This window comes from Clarias gariepinus, chromosome 4 (genome assembly GCF_024256425.1).
Source record: "Clarias gariepinus isolate MV-2021 ecotype Netherlands chromosome 4, CGAR_prim_01v2, whole genome shotgun sequence".
NCBI lineage: Eukaryota > Metazoa > Chordata > Actinopteri > Siluriformes > Clariidae > Clarias > Clarias gariepinus.
The window spans coordinates 1,339,827-1,357,813 of NC_071103.1; the positions used below are offsets into that span (position 1 = coordinate 1,339,827).

The 17,987-nt window shown below is 40.2% G+C and overlaps 1 protein-coding gene across 1 annotated transcript; it reads left to right on the top strand.

Annotated features, from left to right (window-relative positions):
* Positions 1–678: 678 nt before the first annotated feature.
* Positions 679–13,671, top strand: scgn (secretagogin, EF-hand calcium binding protein). The gene is made up of 11 exons (XM_053494292.1): positions 679–903; positions 1,002–1,072; positions 3,874–3,966; positions 7,013–7,102; positions 7,204–7,260; positions 8,152–8,229; positions 10,553–10,608; positions 11,314–11,359; positions 11,451–11,510; positions 11,854–11,922; positions 13,275–13,671. Exons 1-11 carry the CDS (start codon positions 834–836, stop codon positions 13,401–13,403), a joined length of 819 nt encoding a protein of 272 aa, XP_053350267.1. The 5' UTR covers positions 679–833; the 3' UTR covers positions 13,404–13,671.
* Positions 13,672–17,987: the final 4,316 nt, after the last annotated feature.

The window sequence follows — 17,987 nt, forward strand, 5'->3', positions numbered from 1 at the left end:
CCATTGGTAACCCAATATGATGTTGCACCATGGATTGTAATCCTTCAGCGCTGCAAAGTCCCCTTCCTCAAGAAGGCACATGTACAGACCCGTCTGAAGTTTGCTGAGTATGACCCTAAGAACACTTAAAAATAGTGGACCAAATTCTCTCCAACCCCAACTCTGTGCTCCCCAGCAAGGGTTTCTCCACCAAGCACTAAGTCAGGTTTTGCTTGAGGAGCAAATACTTATTGTCTTTATTGAAATGCAAAGCAATTTATAAAATGTATATAATGTGTTTTTATGGATTTTTGATTGATATTCTGTCTCTATCCTTTACATTAAAAAAACCTACGATACAAATTATAGACCCTTCGATTCTTTGTAAGTGGGGAAACGTAAATCTGCAGGGGATCAAATAATTACTTTCCCCGCTGTCTCTACCAATCTGATGGTTTCTCTCTGAATCCTCAGACCGAATGTGAAGGTCATTTCATTATAATACCAGATTCTTGTTATATTAGTTCTGCTGTGTGTAATGGATGTGACACACACACACACACACGAGCTGCCCTAGAGGGAGAAAAACATAGAGAGAGAGAGAGAGAGAGAGAGAGAGGTGGAGTTGTGGTTTTATGGTTCGTGCTTCACCCTCATATTGCTCAGCCTAGCACTCTCTCTCTCTCAGTCTCTCTCTCAGTCTCTCTCTGTCTCTGTCTCTCTCTCAGTCCCTGTCTCTCTCTGTCTCTCTTTCTCTCCGTGTCTCGGCTGGTGAAGCTGCAGCCTCACGCTCTTTTTTCCTCTTTGTATTTAATTATTTCTTCTCTGTTTTAAGAAAAGTCTGACTTGAGGACATGGACTGCGCTCTAGACCAGCTGGACGCTGCAGGATTTCTGCGCATCTGGCAGCACTTTGATGCAGATGGTGAGAATAAAGATTATTATTGTTTAATTGCATTAATTAAGAAAAACCCCAGATTAATGAGTTTTGATCAGTCTCTCTAACGAGTGTGTGTGTTCCAGATAACGGCTACATCGAGGGGAAGGAGCTGGACGCCTTTTTTCGGCATCTTCTGATAAAACTGGGACCAGGGGTAGGTCACGACAATATTACACTAGTACACTATGTTTGGGGTGGCTGCAAAAGTTTATAACCCCCCCTTAAGGTTCTGAATGTAACAAATGTGTTTTTGTATTTTCTTTATTTTATTAGTCAAACAGAATAGCTGGTCTTTTCTAAGTTTTTTTTTCTAAGACAACCTGTGAGCACGGAGGTGTAGTGGTTATCACTGTCGCCTTGCGCCTCCAGGGTCTGGGTTCGATTCCCGTCTCTGTGTGCATGGAGTTCGCGTGTTCTCCCCGTGCTTGGTGGGTTTCCTCTGGGTACTCCGGTTTCCTCCCACAGTCCAACGATATGTACAGTAGGTTAGGCTAATTGGCGTGTACACTACAAACTGTAGTGTACACTGTGTGTGTGTGTGTGTGTGTGTGTGTGTGTGTGTGTGCGCCCTGCGATATATTCGCACCCTGTCCAGGGTGTATGTACCCTGCCTCGTACCCTTAGTCTCCTAGGATGGACTCCAGGTCGCCGTGACCCTGAATACAGGATAAAGTGGTATAGAAGATGAGTGAACCTGTAAGCAGTTCTCTTTATGAATGCGCTCAAAAGTTAACCTCCCCCTGGCAGTCTTATTTAAACCAAAAGAGCGTGCAAACAGCATCAAACCCTCGAGTAGCTAAAGATAAGAGAGACACAGTGAGTGAGAAGCCGGGAAACAGCTCTCACACATCATAAGGTTGAACCTTTAGCAGATCTGCAGAAGGAGATAAGAAAAAAAAAAAGATGTCAAAGTGTTATGAGAGAGTGTTATGACAACCGAGCAGCTTGTTTTAAAGCAAAAACAAAAAATATTCAAATCAAGGCAAATATCTCGTAGCCGTTGGATATAAATAAAGTGAGCACTAACTTTTGCACACAGCTCTGTCCAGATAAACGAGGTTCATTACCTCGCCTCCAGTGCTGCATGAGCTCCTGCTGATGTTCTGATGATACGACTTTGCGGAGCAGCGATGAATTGATTAAATGAATTTAACCAGAACGCCGCTGACGACAGTGACGATGATGATGATGATGATGATGATGATGATGATGATTACATTAGCATGAGATATTTTTTTGACATTCTTTATTTTTCCTTGTTTAACTTGGCTGTAAGAGCTCTCTGCATCAGACATCACACATACGTTTCTTAACAGCTAAACCCACTTCTTGCCAGGAAGTGAAACGTGCATTTAGAGGAAACTGAGGTTAGGCCTATCAAGTGCTCCATCGTGTGCAGTGGCACAAAAGACGAAAATATCACATGATGAATGTACAAGAAATTAACTAGCATATTTATTTTTGATGAATCATGTTAACACTTTAACCGTGTTACAGTTTCGTATTTATCGTACAGATTTCGGCTGGTGTAACTCGGCTAAAGTCTAAAATAAATCGGTGAGGAACTTATGGATTTAATGTAGATCAAAACCATCCAGACATGTAACCAGGTGGTATCAAAAGGTTTTAAGACCAGTTTTTTCACGCCAACTGATCAGTCACACGGAGCTCCAACCTTCATAAGTCAGTGTGCCAAAAGACAACGTCCGGTGTACATCAGGAGCTGCAACTGGTGCTGTTCTGACCAGGTCTGATATTTCATCAGGGAGAGTGTTTGTTAGAACAAAGACAACTGGGCATGACCAGAACTTCGCCCATGAAACTGGGCAAAAGACGTTTGAAGTTTAACATGATTGAAGTTCATGGCGATGCTGCAGTCGTTTGAGGTGTTTTGAGAGACACGTGAGCTGAAAGAATGTCACTGGAAGACGGCGAAAGATCAGGAAGACCTTCAATGAGCTCAACCTCCTGATCGTCGGAGAACAATCCACAACAGTGCTGCCGTTGTCTGTGCGTCATACGGAACCGCCTAGTTGATCCTCACGTGTGATGTGAACACACGCCGTGTCGCCGCTGAGTTCGTCCCCAGGCTGCTGATTCAGGAGCAGGAGGAACATCGTGTCCAAATCTGCCAAGAACTCCGTCAGTGTGCCGTGGAAGACCCGTCCTTCATGTCGAGGAGAAACTTCTTGTGTGCAATAACAACATCTTAAACTGTGTAATATTACCCTTGTGTAACCCATTGCAATACAAACTGTGTAATATTACCCTTGTGCAAGTTGTTGGACCTCGTGCAGTTCATTTGAAAGTGCAACTATGGTATTGTTTCTCTTTTCCTTTCGTATCTATACACTGTAATGTCCCTATTTGTAAAAATTTTTGCAAAATTTTGCCACTGTGGGACAAATAAAAGTATATCTCATTTTATCTTATCTTATTATTGGTGATGAAACTTGGGTGTACATGTACAACCTGCGATTTGAACAGTCTTCACAGTGGAGGAGCCCGTCATCTCCATGACCAGAAAAGGCGAGGCAGGTCCGAAGCCCGGCCGAGTAACAATGCTCATCAACTTTTTTGACATTCGCAGCATTGTGCATCGAGAATTCGTCCTTAGGAGCCAGACCGACAGTAGCGAATTCTACTGCCAGGGTTTAAAGTGCTGAGGGAGGAGGATGTACGGTGAAAAAACAGACCTTGTAAACTGAGCTAATCTCATCCCACATGAGATTAAAACATGAACGAATATGATGCAAACACACAGATCTATAGCTGTACGCCCGGTTCAACTCATCAGCTAACGAGTCCAGAAATGATGGGAGTACTTTACCATTTGTTGGTCTTTTATATTAGGTGTGCTACTTCTGTGTGTGTGTGTGTGTGTGTGTGTGTGTGTGTGTGAAAGCAGGTGGTGAGTGGTCATGGTAACCAGCTTGTTTTTCTCCGCTCCTCCAGGATAAGATAACGGAGGAGAAAGTGCAGCAGCTGAAGGCCAGGTTCATGTCCGCCTACGATGTCACGGCTGATGGTCGCCTTCAGATCCAGGAAGTGAGACACACGTCCTTTAATCAACACTTCTTTAAATGTGGTTTATTTTTTAAAAACGAAGAAACACATGATAAGCTGCTCTGTGCTAAAATAAAACTGATTATAATATCAGCGCTGTGACTCACACTGTACACCAACATGTTGTGTATGATACGTTCTTCCTGTAGTTGTGTGTGCTCTGAGCTAGGCCTCGATTTACACTCGATCCTACGCTTGTCTGTATTTTCACTTGCTAGAAAGACATGACTGGACACAGCAGACAATCCATTATAGTAATTATTGTAGTTCGCACTTTTTTTTTCTAAGTCAGACACCTTGTCTACCTGTAGAGACGGTTGTAGTGGTTTTGCCTTTTTTTTGCTAGTCCAGAGACGCCTTGTACATTTCTTAGTATTTTTATGATCTCTGTGCTAGTAAAAGTCCTCACATCAGGGTCGCTTGCGAGTTCTTACAGCCGGTCTACATAATGTTTACACGTATTTTGGTATTTTTATGGCTTGTTTCTGGTCAATAAATTACATTAGTTTGGATATGTAGGTGTTTTTATGTCCAGTCTGCTAATTTCTAAACGTTCTGGTAGTTTGTATGTTCATTAGTGTTTTTATGATTGGTCTTTTGTTGAACAGTTACAGTAATTTGTACTGTTTTTGTATTTTTATGGCTATTTTGACAATTTATGATTTTATAGCCAGTCTGCTAGTTGAAAAATAAATAAAAATTAATCGGTAGACTGATGTTGTTTTAGTGTTTTATGGCTCGTATTGTAGTCTTAAAATTATGGTTGTTTGGCTTTTAGTTACTGTGTTTACAGCCAGCGTGCAAAACTCATTTCAATGTTCATTAGTGTTTTTGTTAAAAATGGCTAGTTTATGGCTAAAAAAAAAACATGTAGTTTGACAATTTGTTATTTTTTTATATATATAGTTTTTATTCCCAGTCTGCTAACTGAAACATTATGGTACTTGGGACATTTGTCAGTGTGTGTACAGTCAGTCTGCTAATTTATAAACTGTATTCATTTTTTTTTATATATAGTTTTTTTTTTTCTTTTTACTTTTTATGGATAGTTTACTAGATGAAAAATTGGAGTTGTTTGCACATTTGTTAGCATTTATATTGCTGTTCTGATAATCATACATTGTGGTAGTTTAGACATTTCTTCATGTTTTTAATACACGTGTCCTTGTCTAAAAATAACGTTACACATTAAAAAAAGGTTAGTTTTCTAGTTTGAAAAGCATCTAGTAATCCAGTAATTTGCATCTTTGTTATTGTTTTACATCTGATCTGCTAATCCATGAATTATAGTAGCGTAACAATGTTAGTGTTTCTATGTCTGCTAGTTTTAAAAAATTCTGGTTATTTGCATACTTGTTAGTATTTTTATGGCTGGTGGCTGTTCATACATTGTTCTTATGGCTAGTTTTCTAGTTGATAAAATTACAGTAGTTTGGACATTTGTTAGTGTGTTTACAGTCAGTCTGCTAGTCTATAAAGTACAGTAGTTTGGACATGTTTCCTGGTTTTTCTTGAAAACTTTAAAGATTTTGTAATTTTTAAGGCTAGTTTTCTAGTTAAAAATAAAAACAGTAGTTTGGACATTTGTGAGCATTTCTATTGCTTTTCTGCTAGTCGTAAATTGTGGTAGTTTGGACATTTGTTCACATTTTATGACTGATTTACTTATCCAAAAGAATTTAGCACTTTGAACATTTAAAACAAATTACGATTCATTTTTCAGTTAGAAAGAGATACAGTAGTTTGCACATTTGTTATTGTTTTTATGACTGATCCGCTGCTCTATATATCACTAAAATATCTTGCAAATTGTAGTAGTTTGGATATTTCTTGGTATTTTTGCAGGAATCCATCATCTATCATTAATATTTGCGCTCTGCTGGATGTTGCGGGTCAGAGACAGAAACAGGAGTTAACTCCCCTACAGTTAGGAACATTCAGCTTTTGTACAAAGTGTTTTAAAGGTTGCAGAAATCATTTAAAAAACACCACATTTCTCTTTTGAAAGACGTGTTAAAGACCGCAACATGGATTCAGGCTGGTTTAAAAGCCTCTTTGAAATCCCACAAAAAGCACCAGTGGTTAGATGTTCCTTTATGAATAGATGAAGAACTGCAGGCTTGTGTGGTTGCTTCCTTACTGCCAGGCTAATTAGCCTAGGAACAAGTGCACCACTAGAGATCTTAAAGCATACACATTGAAAAGACCTGGTAGGCATTGAAGATCAAGTAGAAACCGTGTGTATACCGTGGTCACGTTCCAGAAGGTCTGTGCGGTAAAGAATCTGGAGTGGAGGCTGGAGAGCTAGAGAGAGGACGTGTTTTGTATTCCTGACTTTGTGTCGAGTCCAAGTGATTGCTGTAATGGAGAAAGCAAAGAAAGGTAGACCTTGTGTTTATTGTGGTTTTGAGTTATGGTGCCATCATGTCCCTGACTGGTGTCCGTATTCTTATTGTCGCTGACTTGACAAAGGATGAATTTTAAACAGGGATCTGATATTAAGAGGTCGAGTGATGTTGTTTCTGTAGAATCCTAATTAGAGTTGGCAAGCAATAGGACATGAACACACACACACACACACACACACACACACACAAAATCACATTGGTATAAAAACTTTGTATTCACCAAAGCAAAGGCATGAGTCATCATCGTGTAGGACGGTGGTCTAAAGAAGAAAAAGAAAAACTCATTGCACACCAGGGACTGAAATAACGCGCTGGCACTGAACCTTGGACCAGGGACATCGCTGGTGACTTAACCCTTTCTTCCCCTGCATCCTATCTTTTTGTTTCATCACTGCATTATCCTTTGAGAAAAACAGAACCATCTATACTTTAAGCACTAAAAGCTTTTATAAGCCACAAGAGGAAACAGCAGACCGCAAGGTTCCTCAAGGCAGATTTATGAACAGATCTCCATGACGCTAACTTTCATATCATCTTCTGTGTGTGTGTGTGTGTGTGTGTGTGCGTGCGTGTGTGTGTGTGTGTGTGTGTGTGTGTGTGTGTGTGTGCTTGTGTCCTAGCTCGCCAATATGATCCTACCAGAACAAGAAAACTTCCTCTTGCTATTCCACCGTGAAGCTCCTCTGGACAACAGTGTGGAGTTTATGAAGGTCCAGCACTCTCATCATCATCATCATCATCATTTTTAAAATTTTTTTTAATATTTCTTTATTATCTCTTTGATGAACTAGGGTTTTTTTTGTCTTCATAGATTTGGAGGAAGTATGATGCAGACAGCAGTGGCTATATATCTGCAGCCGAGCTAAGGGTAGGAAAGTCACAAGAAGCTTCACCATGGTTACTCTGACTTTTATTCATGTCATGAAGCAATTTATCTCAAGTTACATTTAAATAATGTAGATTCCAAACCAAGCGTACAATGTTCCTCAAGGGTTCTCTGGGTGAGGAAAGATTCTAAAGAGCTATATTGTATATATATATATATATTGTAAAGAGCTTTTACTTGGAACTGTTTATGATTTGGTATATTGTCAACCTGAAGTAACCATTTTAGATGCATGAAGTCCAGGGTTTTATATCCACCACCACCATGCTTCACGAATGATGGGGCTATAACCATAATTTTTTTTCACGACAAAAAATAAAAAAAAATGTTGTAGCAGGTTGTGGCAAGTTTCTGTCTAGAACGGTTCATGACAGAGAAACCTCAACCTACAGAAGATTTTTAAAGTAGGTCAAGTTTTCTGCACGCAATATGCTTCACTTGGAAGGTTTTCAAGTTAATACCCGTCATCACAGGTCATGTTCTATGTTTTTTTTCTTCAACCTTACCAAAAAACAAAAAACAAAAAAACACAATTTGATCCACAGTGTATTCCTTTTCCAGGATAAGGATTGTAAATTCTTATACAGAAGTTCTCACAAAATTGCACTCCATGTCGTTCCAAACTTGTTTCTTTGACTTTCAGGAGCGAGTCATCTGTCAGAGCTTTAGTTTTAAAAAATGTTGTCACCTGCTACATCTCAGTTAGTGGTATTTTTAATTGCGTCTCTGAATAAGCTGCCTGATTGGTTGTACTGGGTGAAAATTGAAACAACAAATTGGTTGAATTCGACATCATGTCCCTAAAGCCCAGTGCTGGATTTCTCGACAGTTTGGTTTATTAGTGATGTGTAACACAAAGAATTTCTCTTGCAGGATTTCCTAAAGGATCTTTTTCAGCAGCACAAAAAGGAAGTGTCCTCTAACAAGCTGGATGAATACACAGACACCATGGTAACATTTTTTTTTCTTTCTTTGTGACCCAAATGATCAATAGTCTACAGGATATCAAGCCCTTAAAACTAATTAGCCTGATAAGATTAGCATCGGAGAGCACCTGTTCCATCTTGTCTAATAAGAGGATAATCTTGGCCTGGTTTTTGTCAGACTTTTAGAAATGAATAAAAGAAAATAAATCGTTTTTTTTTTTTTTCCACGAATGCCTGGCTTTTAACAAATTCTCAAAGCGACTGCCTGGAGTGCGGCGGACATCCAACTCCTGATGTAACGCACTAAAGCTTTTACAGAAGGATATTTTCTTCCAGAATCTCTTCTGACGTTTGTTGACTGACATTCACGTCTATTGATTGAAGCCATTAGAATTCGCACTGACATTTGTTGCTTAAACCCGAGTGTTGTACAAGAACTTGTTCTGCAGATTTGCATCCTGCAGCTTTTCATAACTCACTTCAGGGGACGTTGTTGAAATGCCAGAGGGTAATTTCAGTCATTAATCCATCAGAGCTGATTGTTCTCACTTAATGGGAACCGATGCAGATGAAAAGAACAAAAGTGTAAAGATGTGGAACAATGACTAGAGCAGAATGTCAGCTCTAATTTAAAGGGATGGATATGTACATAAGAAGCTAGTGCTGATTGAAATGGTCATGGTTTGTACGTCAGTGTTGTTAATGAGTTTTTTAAATGCATGTTATGAAAGCATCATATGATGCTCTGCCAAAAGATGTAATAGAATCGTGAGTTCTTACCTGCTGGTTTCAAGCCTCTTTGGGTTTTAGTGTTTTTCACTTTAGACCCAGACCCTGAGACAGCTTCTCTAACAGGGCTGGTACTGTACGTGGAGTTTGCTCGAGTCAGATCTGACCAAACTTTTTTTTTATTATTCCAAGCACAGCGTCTACATAAGGTCTTTGAAGTCTCCATCTGAGACCACATTTGCAGTGAAGTAATCTGGGGCAGTTGGAAACTGACATTTGAAGAACAAGGTCAAGTTTGCCAAACTGATTACCATACAGCCTTACACAGAGCAAAATGACCTGTGCAGTGGATCAGTCCAATCAGTTTTAAGCTTTTAATGTTTTGGGTGTAGGTTCAAAGAAACATTAAGCAAACAACTAGTTTGCTTATAAATGATCTCGCTGCTGCAGTAGCCTTAACATCAGGAGACATTTCTAAAGATATCCAGGTCCAGTTGTGTTTTAGTAGCTGAATCCAAGCCATGATTCCACCATCACCATGTTTCACACATGATGTGGCGTCTACCCAAGATTCTAAAGTCACCCTGATGTTTTTGTCTGCAAGTCTAGGTTCTTGATCTGTTTAAATGTTTTTCCATTATTTAAACAATTGTTTCAGAATTGGCTGTAGCATTCCATAGTACTTTGCTATTGCTAGACTGTATTGCACCCCCTCTGACTTGAGTGAATAACTTTTGAAAACACCTTTACACTTGTGGCCCGAGGTACCAAACTCCTTTGCCTCTCCTCTACTAACCTCCCCAAGCTTTGATTGGATCATTCGGATGGTTCTAACATAATTTTTTTCCCCTAAAAAGAACCATAACAGATGCAACATCTTGAATCAACTCTAGAGTATTATTTGCTTCTAGAGGTAAAACAGAGATTATCCTGATGTTTTGAAAGTGAAAATATCCAAACAGGTTGGGTTCAACTGAAATTTAGGTCACATGATATACAATGTGTTGGGGTTCCTGTTTCGTTCTTCTAATATACATGTTCATTGGGTGACCCGAAGCTTGTGAGTGAGGGGGTTCAAGGATTCCTTGTTAAAGATTCCAACCAGGATTATCCTTAGAATATCTTTGAATTGAAGACTCTGGACTTTACCCTCACCCTCATGATCATGTCCTTTGGCTAGGCTTAAGCTAAAAGCACTCTGCTGAGAAACTCCACCACCACACCCCCTGATTTAATTTCATCATTCTCTGCATCAGTATCCATATTCCTGGGCCTCCAGCTGCACCCGTGCTTTTCCAGGCTGCTCCGTATAAACACCCAAACCGTGTTTTATTGCCAAACCTGATGGATGTTCCAAGGATGATGGCGTGTTTGTGTCTGGCTCCAGTCAATGCGTGTTGCCCGTAAGCCTGTTTATTGGAAGACGATTCAATCTAAGAGAAGATTGGACAGAAGCAGACACCACCTGATTACTCGTCCTGTCTGAGTTGTAAGAGGGGAAGATGATGGAACATAGAATAGAGTAAAAAAGGTTCACTGTGTGTTTATTCTTCTATAATGTATTACATTGCTTTTGGTTTGAGGTACATGATTATCTCTTTTTTGTGTTGTTTTCGCAGATGAATATATTTGACAAGAACAAAGATGGCCGCTTGGATCTGAATGATTTAGCGAGGTAACACATGGGAGTGAACTGTAATGTGTTTTGTGGTCAGATTTATGAGGTCAGTGAGAGACACGACTGCAAGCGAGGAACCACCCAACAGACAGTGAAGCCCTCAGTACAGAAACAGACGCAACACAGAACAAGTTCACACTGTTGCTGTTAATTTTAGAACATTTTAGAACCATATTGAAAAAAACACATTTCTCTAATCATGAGATAATGTGATCATGCAATCAGCTTTAATGACCCATCGAAACCACACCTTCTTCACTGTGATTGACAGGCTCCGAAACCACGCCCCATAACTGACACCGACACAGGTGCTATACCTTATTTACAGAGATTCATAGACCTTTAGGTCCGGGAGACACCCCAACCTACATTTCAAACTGGAACTGACTGGGACAGAGGCCACACCTCTATCAGTGGGATTGACAATAAAGGGGTGTGGCCTCTGTTCCAGTCAGGTTCAGGTTAGGAGTGAAGGAGGCGTAGCCTTTCTCTACCCGTGAGTCTCACTCAAGGAGGTGTGGCCTCTCTGTCAGTCTCAGTGAAGGAGGCGTGGCCTCGCTGTCAGCCTTAGTGAAGGAGGCGTGGTCCTGCTGTCAGTCTCAGTAAACAAGGCGTGGTCAAGATGCATTGAGACTAGAGCATTAACTGCAGCGCTGATCGCGTGTGATGGTATAAACCTGGTCGTTGTTGTTCCTCCTCCAGGATCCTGGCTCTACAGGAGAACTTCCTGTTGCAGTTCAAGATAGACGTTAGTATAATTCCATATTTATTTCTGTTAAAACCTCTTACAGAGTTTCTGATTTATTTCTGAATGCACTTGGGTTTCTTTTCCTCCTCAGGCAAACTCTCTGAATGAGAGGAAACGAGACTTTGAAAAAATCTTCACTCATTACGATGTTGTAAGTTCCATCAGCACGGCACGAATATCTTATAATTATTCATTCATTTATTTATTTTGCTTTGCCTGGTGCGTAAATCAGACAGTGACGTAGCGGGATGTTCTCAGCTGCCTGACCCCAGTCTTTCTGAGCTGAAGTAAATCTTGGTTAAACATGAGCAGTGTTTGCTAACGTCAGGCAGAATGCTGTTGGTTTGTTGCCCTCAGAAACAGTCCAGGCTCCTGGAAAAGATGTTTTCAGACTTTCTTAATATTCATCATTATTGTTTTATTGTTTATCCTGATAATGAATTGAATGTGAGAAGGTTGGAGCGCGGTGTAATTCCCTGTGCTGGTTGTTCCAGAGTAAGACAGGTGCTCTGGAGGGACCCGAGGTGGACGGATTCGTCAAAGACATGATGGAGCTGGTCAGGGTAAGTGGGTTAATCATTACACGTGTGTGTGTGTGTGTGTGTGTGTGTGTGAATATTGAACAGTGGAACAGATGTGCCAGAGACACATTTAACTTCCATTGCTCCCTACGTTCAAATTTATTCAACAAACGCTTTAATTCTGTTAAACGTTAAACCAAGCTCAAGATTTTTATCTCACAACCTTTTGTAGATCATGTAGCGTTTGAGCAAATCCAAGGTGAAGCACAGATACCATCTCCTCTTCGTCCTTCACATGAGGCAAAAAAGCACTAAATCAGGAAATGAGATGCATGCGTTAAGGATATATTTGTACAATAAGATACGTATAAACAGTTACAACTTTTTAATTCATCCAAGTCAGGTGACTTTCTGGCGACATGGTAGTGTAGCGGTTGGCACTGTCGCCTTGCACCTCCAGGGTCCGGGTTTGATTCCCACCCTGGCTCTGTGTGGATGGAATTTGCATGTTCGTGCTTGGTGGGTTTCTTCCGGTTTCCTCCCAAAGTCCAAAGACATGAAGGTTAGACTACCTGGCGATCCCAAATAGGTGAATGAGTGTGTGTGTGTGTGCCCTGCAATGGATTGGCACCCTGTCCAGGGTGTGCCCATCCTAGTGCCCTAAGTCTCCTGGGATAGGCTCCAGCCCCCCTCCCCCTTCTCCCCACACACACAACCCTATACAAAGCGATAAAGACGATGATGATGTGTCTTTCTGAGAGAATCTGAAGAAATGCACCGAAGCTCCAGCAGTTCCAGGATCTTCTGCAAACCTTTTTTCTGAGCTCCGCCCAATACTCATCACAATTAAAAAGGCTATTAAAAATGCATTACACTGGGTTTGTCCATATTTGACAAGATCATGTCTCTAATGGTTAAATAAGTTAGAGTTAAATAAGATTACAACATTTTCTTCATAGAGTTCCCGCCCGCACACACACCAAGCTCCGCCCTCAGTGATAAAGCCAGATGTTCAGCTGCTTGCAAACCGAGTTATGAGACTAAAAACGACACACGTCTGCTCACGCTGATGCACGAGGATGGCCCAGAGTGTTTTTGCTCAAGATTAGCATTGTAATGAACGCTAACTAAAATAAAGGCCATTTATTCAGCTGCTCCAGATACCCATGCGCTAACTTACACAATTATTTAAACTTAAAAATGTGCAAAAATATATACGAAATAATTATTTTCTTAAGATACCGGCCTTGACACAGTTACCAAATGTGCTAAGGGATAAAGGGTTAAGCTAATATGTTTTTTTGTTTAAGTCTTAAATATAAATCGATGGCAGGAATTCAGAAGCTGACTAAAACGTCTCTCTCGTTTTCTCTCTCTCTCTCTCTCTCTCTCAGCCGAGTATCTCCGGCCCGGAGTTGGACCAGTTCAGAACCGTGCTGCTGCGCCACTGCGACGTGAATAAAGACGGAAAGATCCAGAAAAACGAACTGGCCTTGTGTTTAGGGATGAAACTTAAACCTTAATCCGAGTTCTGTGTTTATAATGCAGTCCTGACGCTGTAGGAGTGTTCGCAAACATACGCTTTTTATAATCTACTTAAATACTGTTACAGACACGTGCTAATAACGGGTTTTTATGGTAGTTTACACCGTTTCCGTGATGCTTCTGCGTCTGTGCTTCATTTACCGATGAGTCAGGATGCATTTTTCAGCAGATGCTATTATATTAAGGAGAAAACAACCGTATCAGCCATCACTCATCCTCATTGTGTGTGTGTGTGTGAGAGAGAGAGAGAAAAGAGAGAGAGAGCACAAAGAAGCACAAACAACAGCTTTGAGCCGGATCACCTCTGCGTTTGTTTAGCTAGTTACAGAAGGCAGATAGTCAGAATAAACATAATTCATAATTTATTAGGATTTTAAAAGGCTGATACAAGCTACCATGCTAGCTGTTTTCTCTTGCTTTAGCCGTTCGGCTTTTCTTGTAACCATTATCTTCTTCTCCTCTTCCACACACTTCCAGATTTGTCCAAATTTTAGCACCATAATGCTAACTAGCATAATATTTAGCTTAGCTGATGCGACAGTTTCTCTGTTTTAATGATTGTAGCTAGCCAAGTCTGTTAACTCTGTTTTAGCGAAAAATAGCCAAAGCTATCAAACAGTAGTACTCTTTCACTTCCTCAAGAGAATTAGCATACTTACATTAGCATTGGAGCTCGTTAACTGCACTGCACAGAAACGTTAGCGCAGGTTTTGCTAACTCATGGTGTGCTAGCTGTGCTAATCAATCACATTTAACTTTGATATTAAAGACAAAAGCAGGAAATTCATTGTAAGACTTTAAAGACGGCGGTTAAAAAAACAAAACGAAATGGCGGACAGCTATCATAACCTCATGTGAGGAACGCTCCGTCATAACCTCCTGTGAGGAACCTGGTTGTGAGGTGAGAGGGTAATTATTAGCACGTGTCTGTACTGTACCGAAAGCATCCTGTGTTGGTTTTATTAGCAGTTAGTAGTTAGCATTTAGCATGTGATGTAGTAACCCTGTATATTCTACTACATAAGATTTGCAGTTATTTACAAAATATTTATTCCTGACACTTGAGGAACAGGTGACATCACCATCTGACACTGAAACACCTCCATCGTCTTTACTTCTGCATGCGATCTCAGTAATTCATGCTATTTTCAATAAAGAAGAAATAAAGATAAAAAGAAAAGATGTCCTATTTGTTACTTACCGTATATTAATGATGAACAGTGTGGCTTTTTTTCTTTGTTTAACATTTAAATTATCTTTTAAAAACCTTTATTTCAATCAATCACTCAATAAAGGTTTATTGTTTCCTACTTAATGTCTATCAGGATTTCTAGATTCTTGGGAGACTCCTAAAGGGTTCCTTCGCGGTTCTTTAAGGATTCTTTGAATAATTAATGTGGCTTTAGCTTCAGTCAAGAATTCGAGTTCAGAATGAGTTTTTTTTTTTATTTTTTTTACCTTTGATGTATTTGTTTTTAAAAAGACCAGAAATAAAGGAGCACACTGGAACTCCAGGCAATGTCAAAGCCAGTGGAGATGTTCCTTAGTGGTGGTGTTTTTGCAGGAAAAGTGACCTTTTGAAACAGGCTATAAAAAATACACTATATGGACAAAAGTATTTGTCCAAACCTGCAATGACAATATTCAAACACACACTTCAATGTGGACTCGGTCCCCCTTTTGCCGCTATAACAGGTTGCACTCTTCTTGGACGAGAAGGTCTGGCTTACAGTCTCCGTCCCAGCTCATCTCAAAGGTGCTCGATGTGGTTGAGGTCAGGGCTCAGTGTTCGGGCCGGTCGTGTTCTTCACTGTAGGACCAAACCATGTCTCCATAGTCCTTGCTTTGTACACTGAGGCGGATCATGTTGGAATAGGAAAGGGCCTTCTGTAGTGTATCTCGAATCATTAATAGAGAAAAAGAAGAAAAAGATGATGATGCACAAGAACAAAAAGAATAAGCATAGTGTGAAATCCCAAAAGTCTCCACAAATAAGGGAAACCAACTTTCTAGCAAAATGTCTTTATAGTGTAGCGGTTAGCACTGTGGACTCGCACCTCCAGGGTGAAGGGTTCGATTCTCACCTCAGGTCTGTGTGCATGGAGTTTATGTTCTTCCTGTGCTTGGTGGGTTTGGTGGCATGCAAAAACACGTTCTCCCATTCCCTGTAGTGTGTGTGAGACCTGCTAGGGATTAGCGCCCTGTCCATGATGTACCCCGCCCAATGCCCTGAGTCACCTGGGCTTAGGGTCCAGGCTCTAGGCCTTTACGAAACTCTGTACGTGATAAGTGCAGTAGAGAAAGAATCAATGAATTATATTACTCTGCCTGGCCAAAATAAACAGCCACCATCTGGATGTGATTAAGCAGTGAAGAGTCAATGGTTAAGAGTCTCCCAGTGAATAATTACTGCAGTGATTAACACGGTTCAGCTGTAACAAGTTATTTAGCCCTTTAACCGATGCAGTGAGAAGCTTCTCAATTCTCACACAACCATGTCAGAAGACACACCCTGTGGGCGTGGCTAAGATGTTCCTCTGTTGCAGAAGTCTCACATTATTGTCCTGCAGCAAGCAAAGAAAAGCACTAAAGAGAAACCACTAATGTTGGGGTAAGAACTGTTAAACACATTAATAAACCCTAAAACATCCTGAATGAGTGTGACGGGAGATCAGTAGAACTCACGGGTATGTTTAACAGTGACAGTAACAGCATTCACACACACACACACACACACACACACACACGATGTGATGAGAACTCAAAGGATTGGGACTAAACAGCTGTGTGTCCATAAGAAAACCAGCTGTTAATGAGACTCGGCCTCAGTTTTCTGGAGATCATAAATAGTCCAGATGAATCCCATTGCAGAGCGACGACCCATCATGCATAGTGTCCACTGTACAAGCCTCTGGAGACAGTGTTATGATCTGGGGTTGATCAGTTACTCAGGTCTAGACTCAGTAACGTTATGGGGCAATAAAATGAAGTCAGCTGACCACCTGGATGTACTGAACCACCAGGTCATCACTGGTTATCTTCCTGTTCTTCTTCTTCACTATCCCAGGACGATGATGTCGTGACTCGATTCATCAAAGACTTACTGCTGATACCCCGAGGATATTTTTCAGAGAATTAACTCTGGTGAGTGTTTACCGCTTCTGAAAAGCTTTACAGCACTTTCAGTGAGCAGTGACAGAGAAAACACACACACACACACACACACCGTATATGCCATTAGCATGTGTGTGATATGTGCTTTTATGGGGGTTTCTAAGCAGCAGATGAACAGTAACACATCATCAGAGTCTTTGTGTGTATGTGTGTGTGTGTGTGTGTGTGTGTGTGGGTGGGTGAGAGGGTGTTGTTTGCTTTGTATTTTTCGGTGTTCATAGGTGAGAGCAGCTGCTCCACAGCAAACACGCACAAACTAAAATGATGATGGTGTGTGTGTGTGTGTGTAAGAGAGAGATTAATATTTATATGATTGTGAACATCAGCTGTTCGGCGTGATATCTTTTTTAGCACTTTCTCAAATTTCTTATGGTTTAACTTCCAAAATACAAAAAAATGTTTGTTGTTTATTTGTTTATTTACTTGTTTGTTTATTCATAAAAACCCTTTAATTAACATACATTAATAAATCTAATTTACTTCCACATGATCACATTTATAAGATTTTAATGGACCCTCGAGTTGAGAAAAGAAGATAAACATAATAAATTATAACACACACGCGCGTTATTAAATATACTTTACGTTAAACCTCTGTGTTCGCTTAAAGAAGGACGAAGCTCCGCTCAGAACGATGTTAAACTAGAACACACACACACACACACACACACACGGGTGAAAATAGTGTAAAGTGTTTCAGAGTCACGCTTCTACAGAAATTTATGCAGATTTTCATTTTAGTTTTAATAAAATGATCGCGACGCCTGACAGGAGGCTAATCCCGCTATGCTAACGCCCGGTTAGAGTTTCAACACAGAATAAACGATTACAATAATCCTGTTTTCTTTTATGACACAATCTGTTATATTCAGTAAAATAAAATAAACTGTATAATTTTCTGAGTATCTGCATTTCGAAAAGCTGCAGGTTGGAATAAAACACTGATCATCGCTTCCTTCTTTAATTACTGCTACTTTTGTTTACAATAAACATTTTAATGTACAAATTAGCACGAATATATTGTATGTATGCAAAAAGAAATTAATATTTATCACTGTACCTGTGTGCATGAGAGAGGAAAGTGTGATAAAGGAAAATAAAAAGGAATGAAAATGAAAACTGAACATATTTAACTGCGGTACTGAGATTAACCGCTAGATGGCACTAAAACACAGAACTATTTTTTAAAGGCCCAATAATACAGAATAGCATGACGTTGTGGTTATCAATTTATTTATTATTCATTTATTTATTCCGGTTTCGTTGCATGTTTTCGGTGCATATTAAAATTATTTACAGGTAAAGAGTGAAATTAGTTCAATAAAAATCTCCTGCTTTAAAACTGACTTTAGCTGCAAACTGAAATCCACCACAAGAGGGCGCCAGCG

Coding starts and splice junctions, on each gene's coding strand:
- scgn (XM_053494292.1), top strand. CDS start 834: ATGGACTGCGCTCTAGACCAGCTGGACGCTGCAGGATTTCTGCGCATC. Junction 7,103..7,203: donor ACAGTGTGGAGTTTATGAAG/GTCCAGCACTCT, acceptor TTGTCTTCATAG/ATTTGGAGGAAGTATGATGC. Junction 11,511..11,853: donor TCTTCACTCATTACGATGTT/GTAAGTTCCATC, acceptor TGGTTGTTCCAG/AGTAAGACAGGTGCTCTGGA.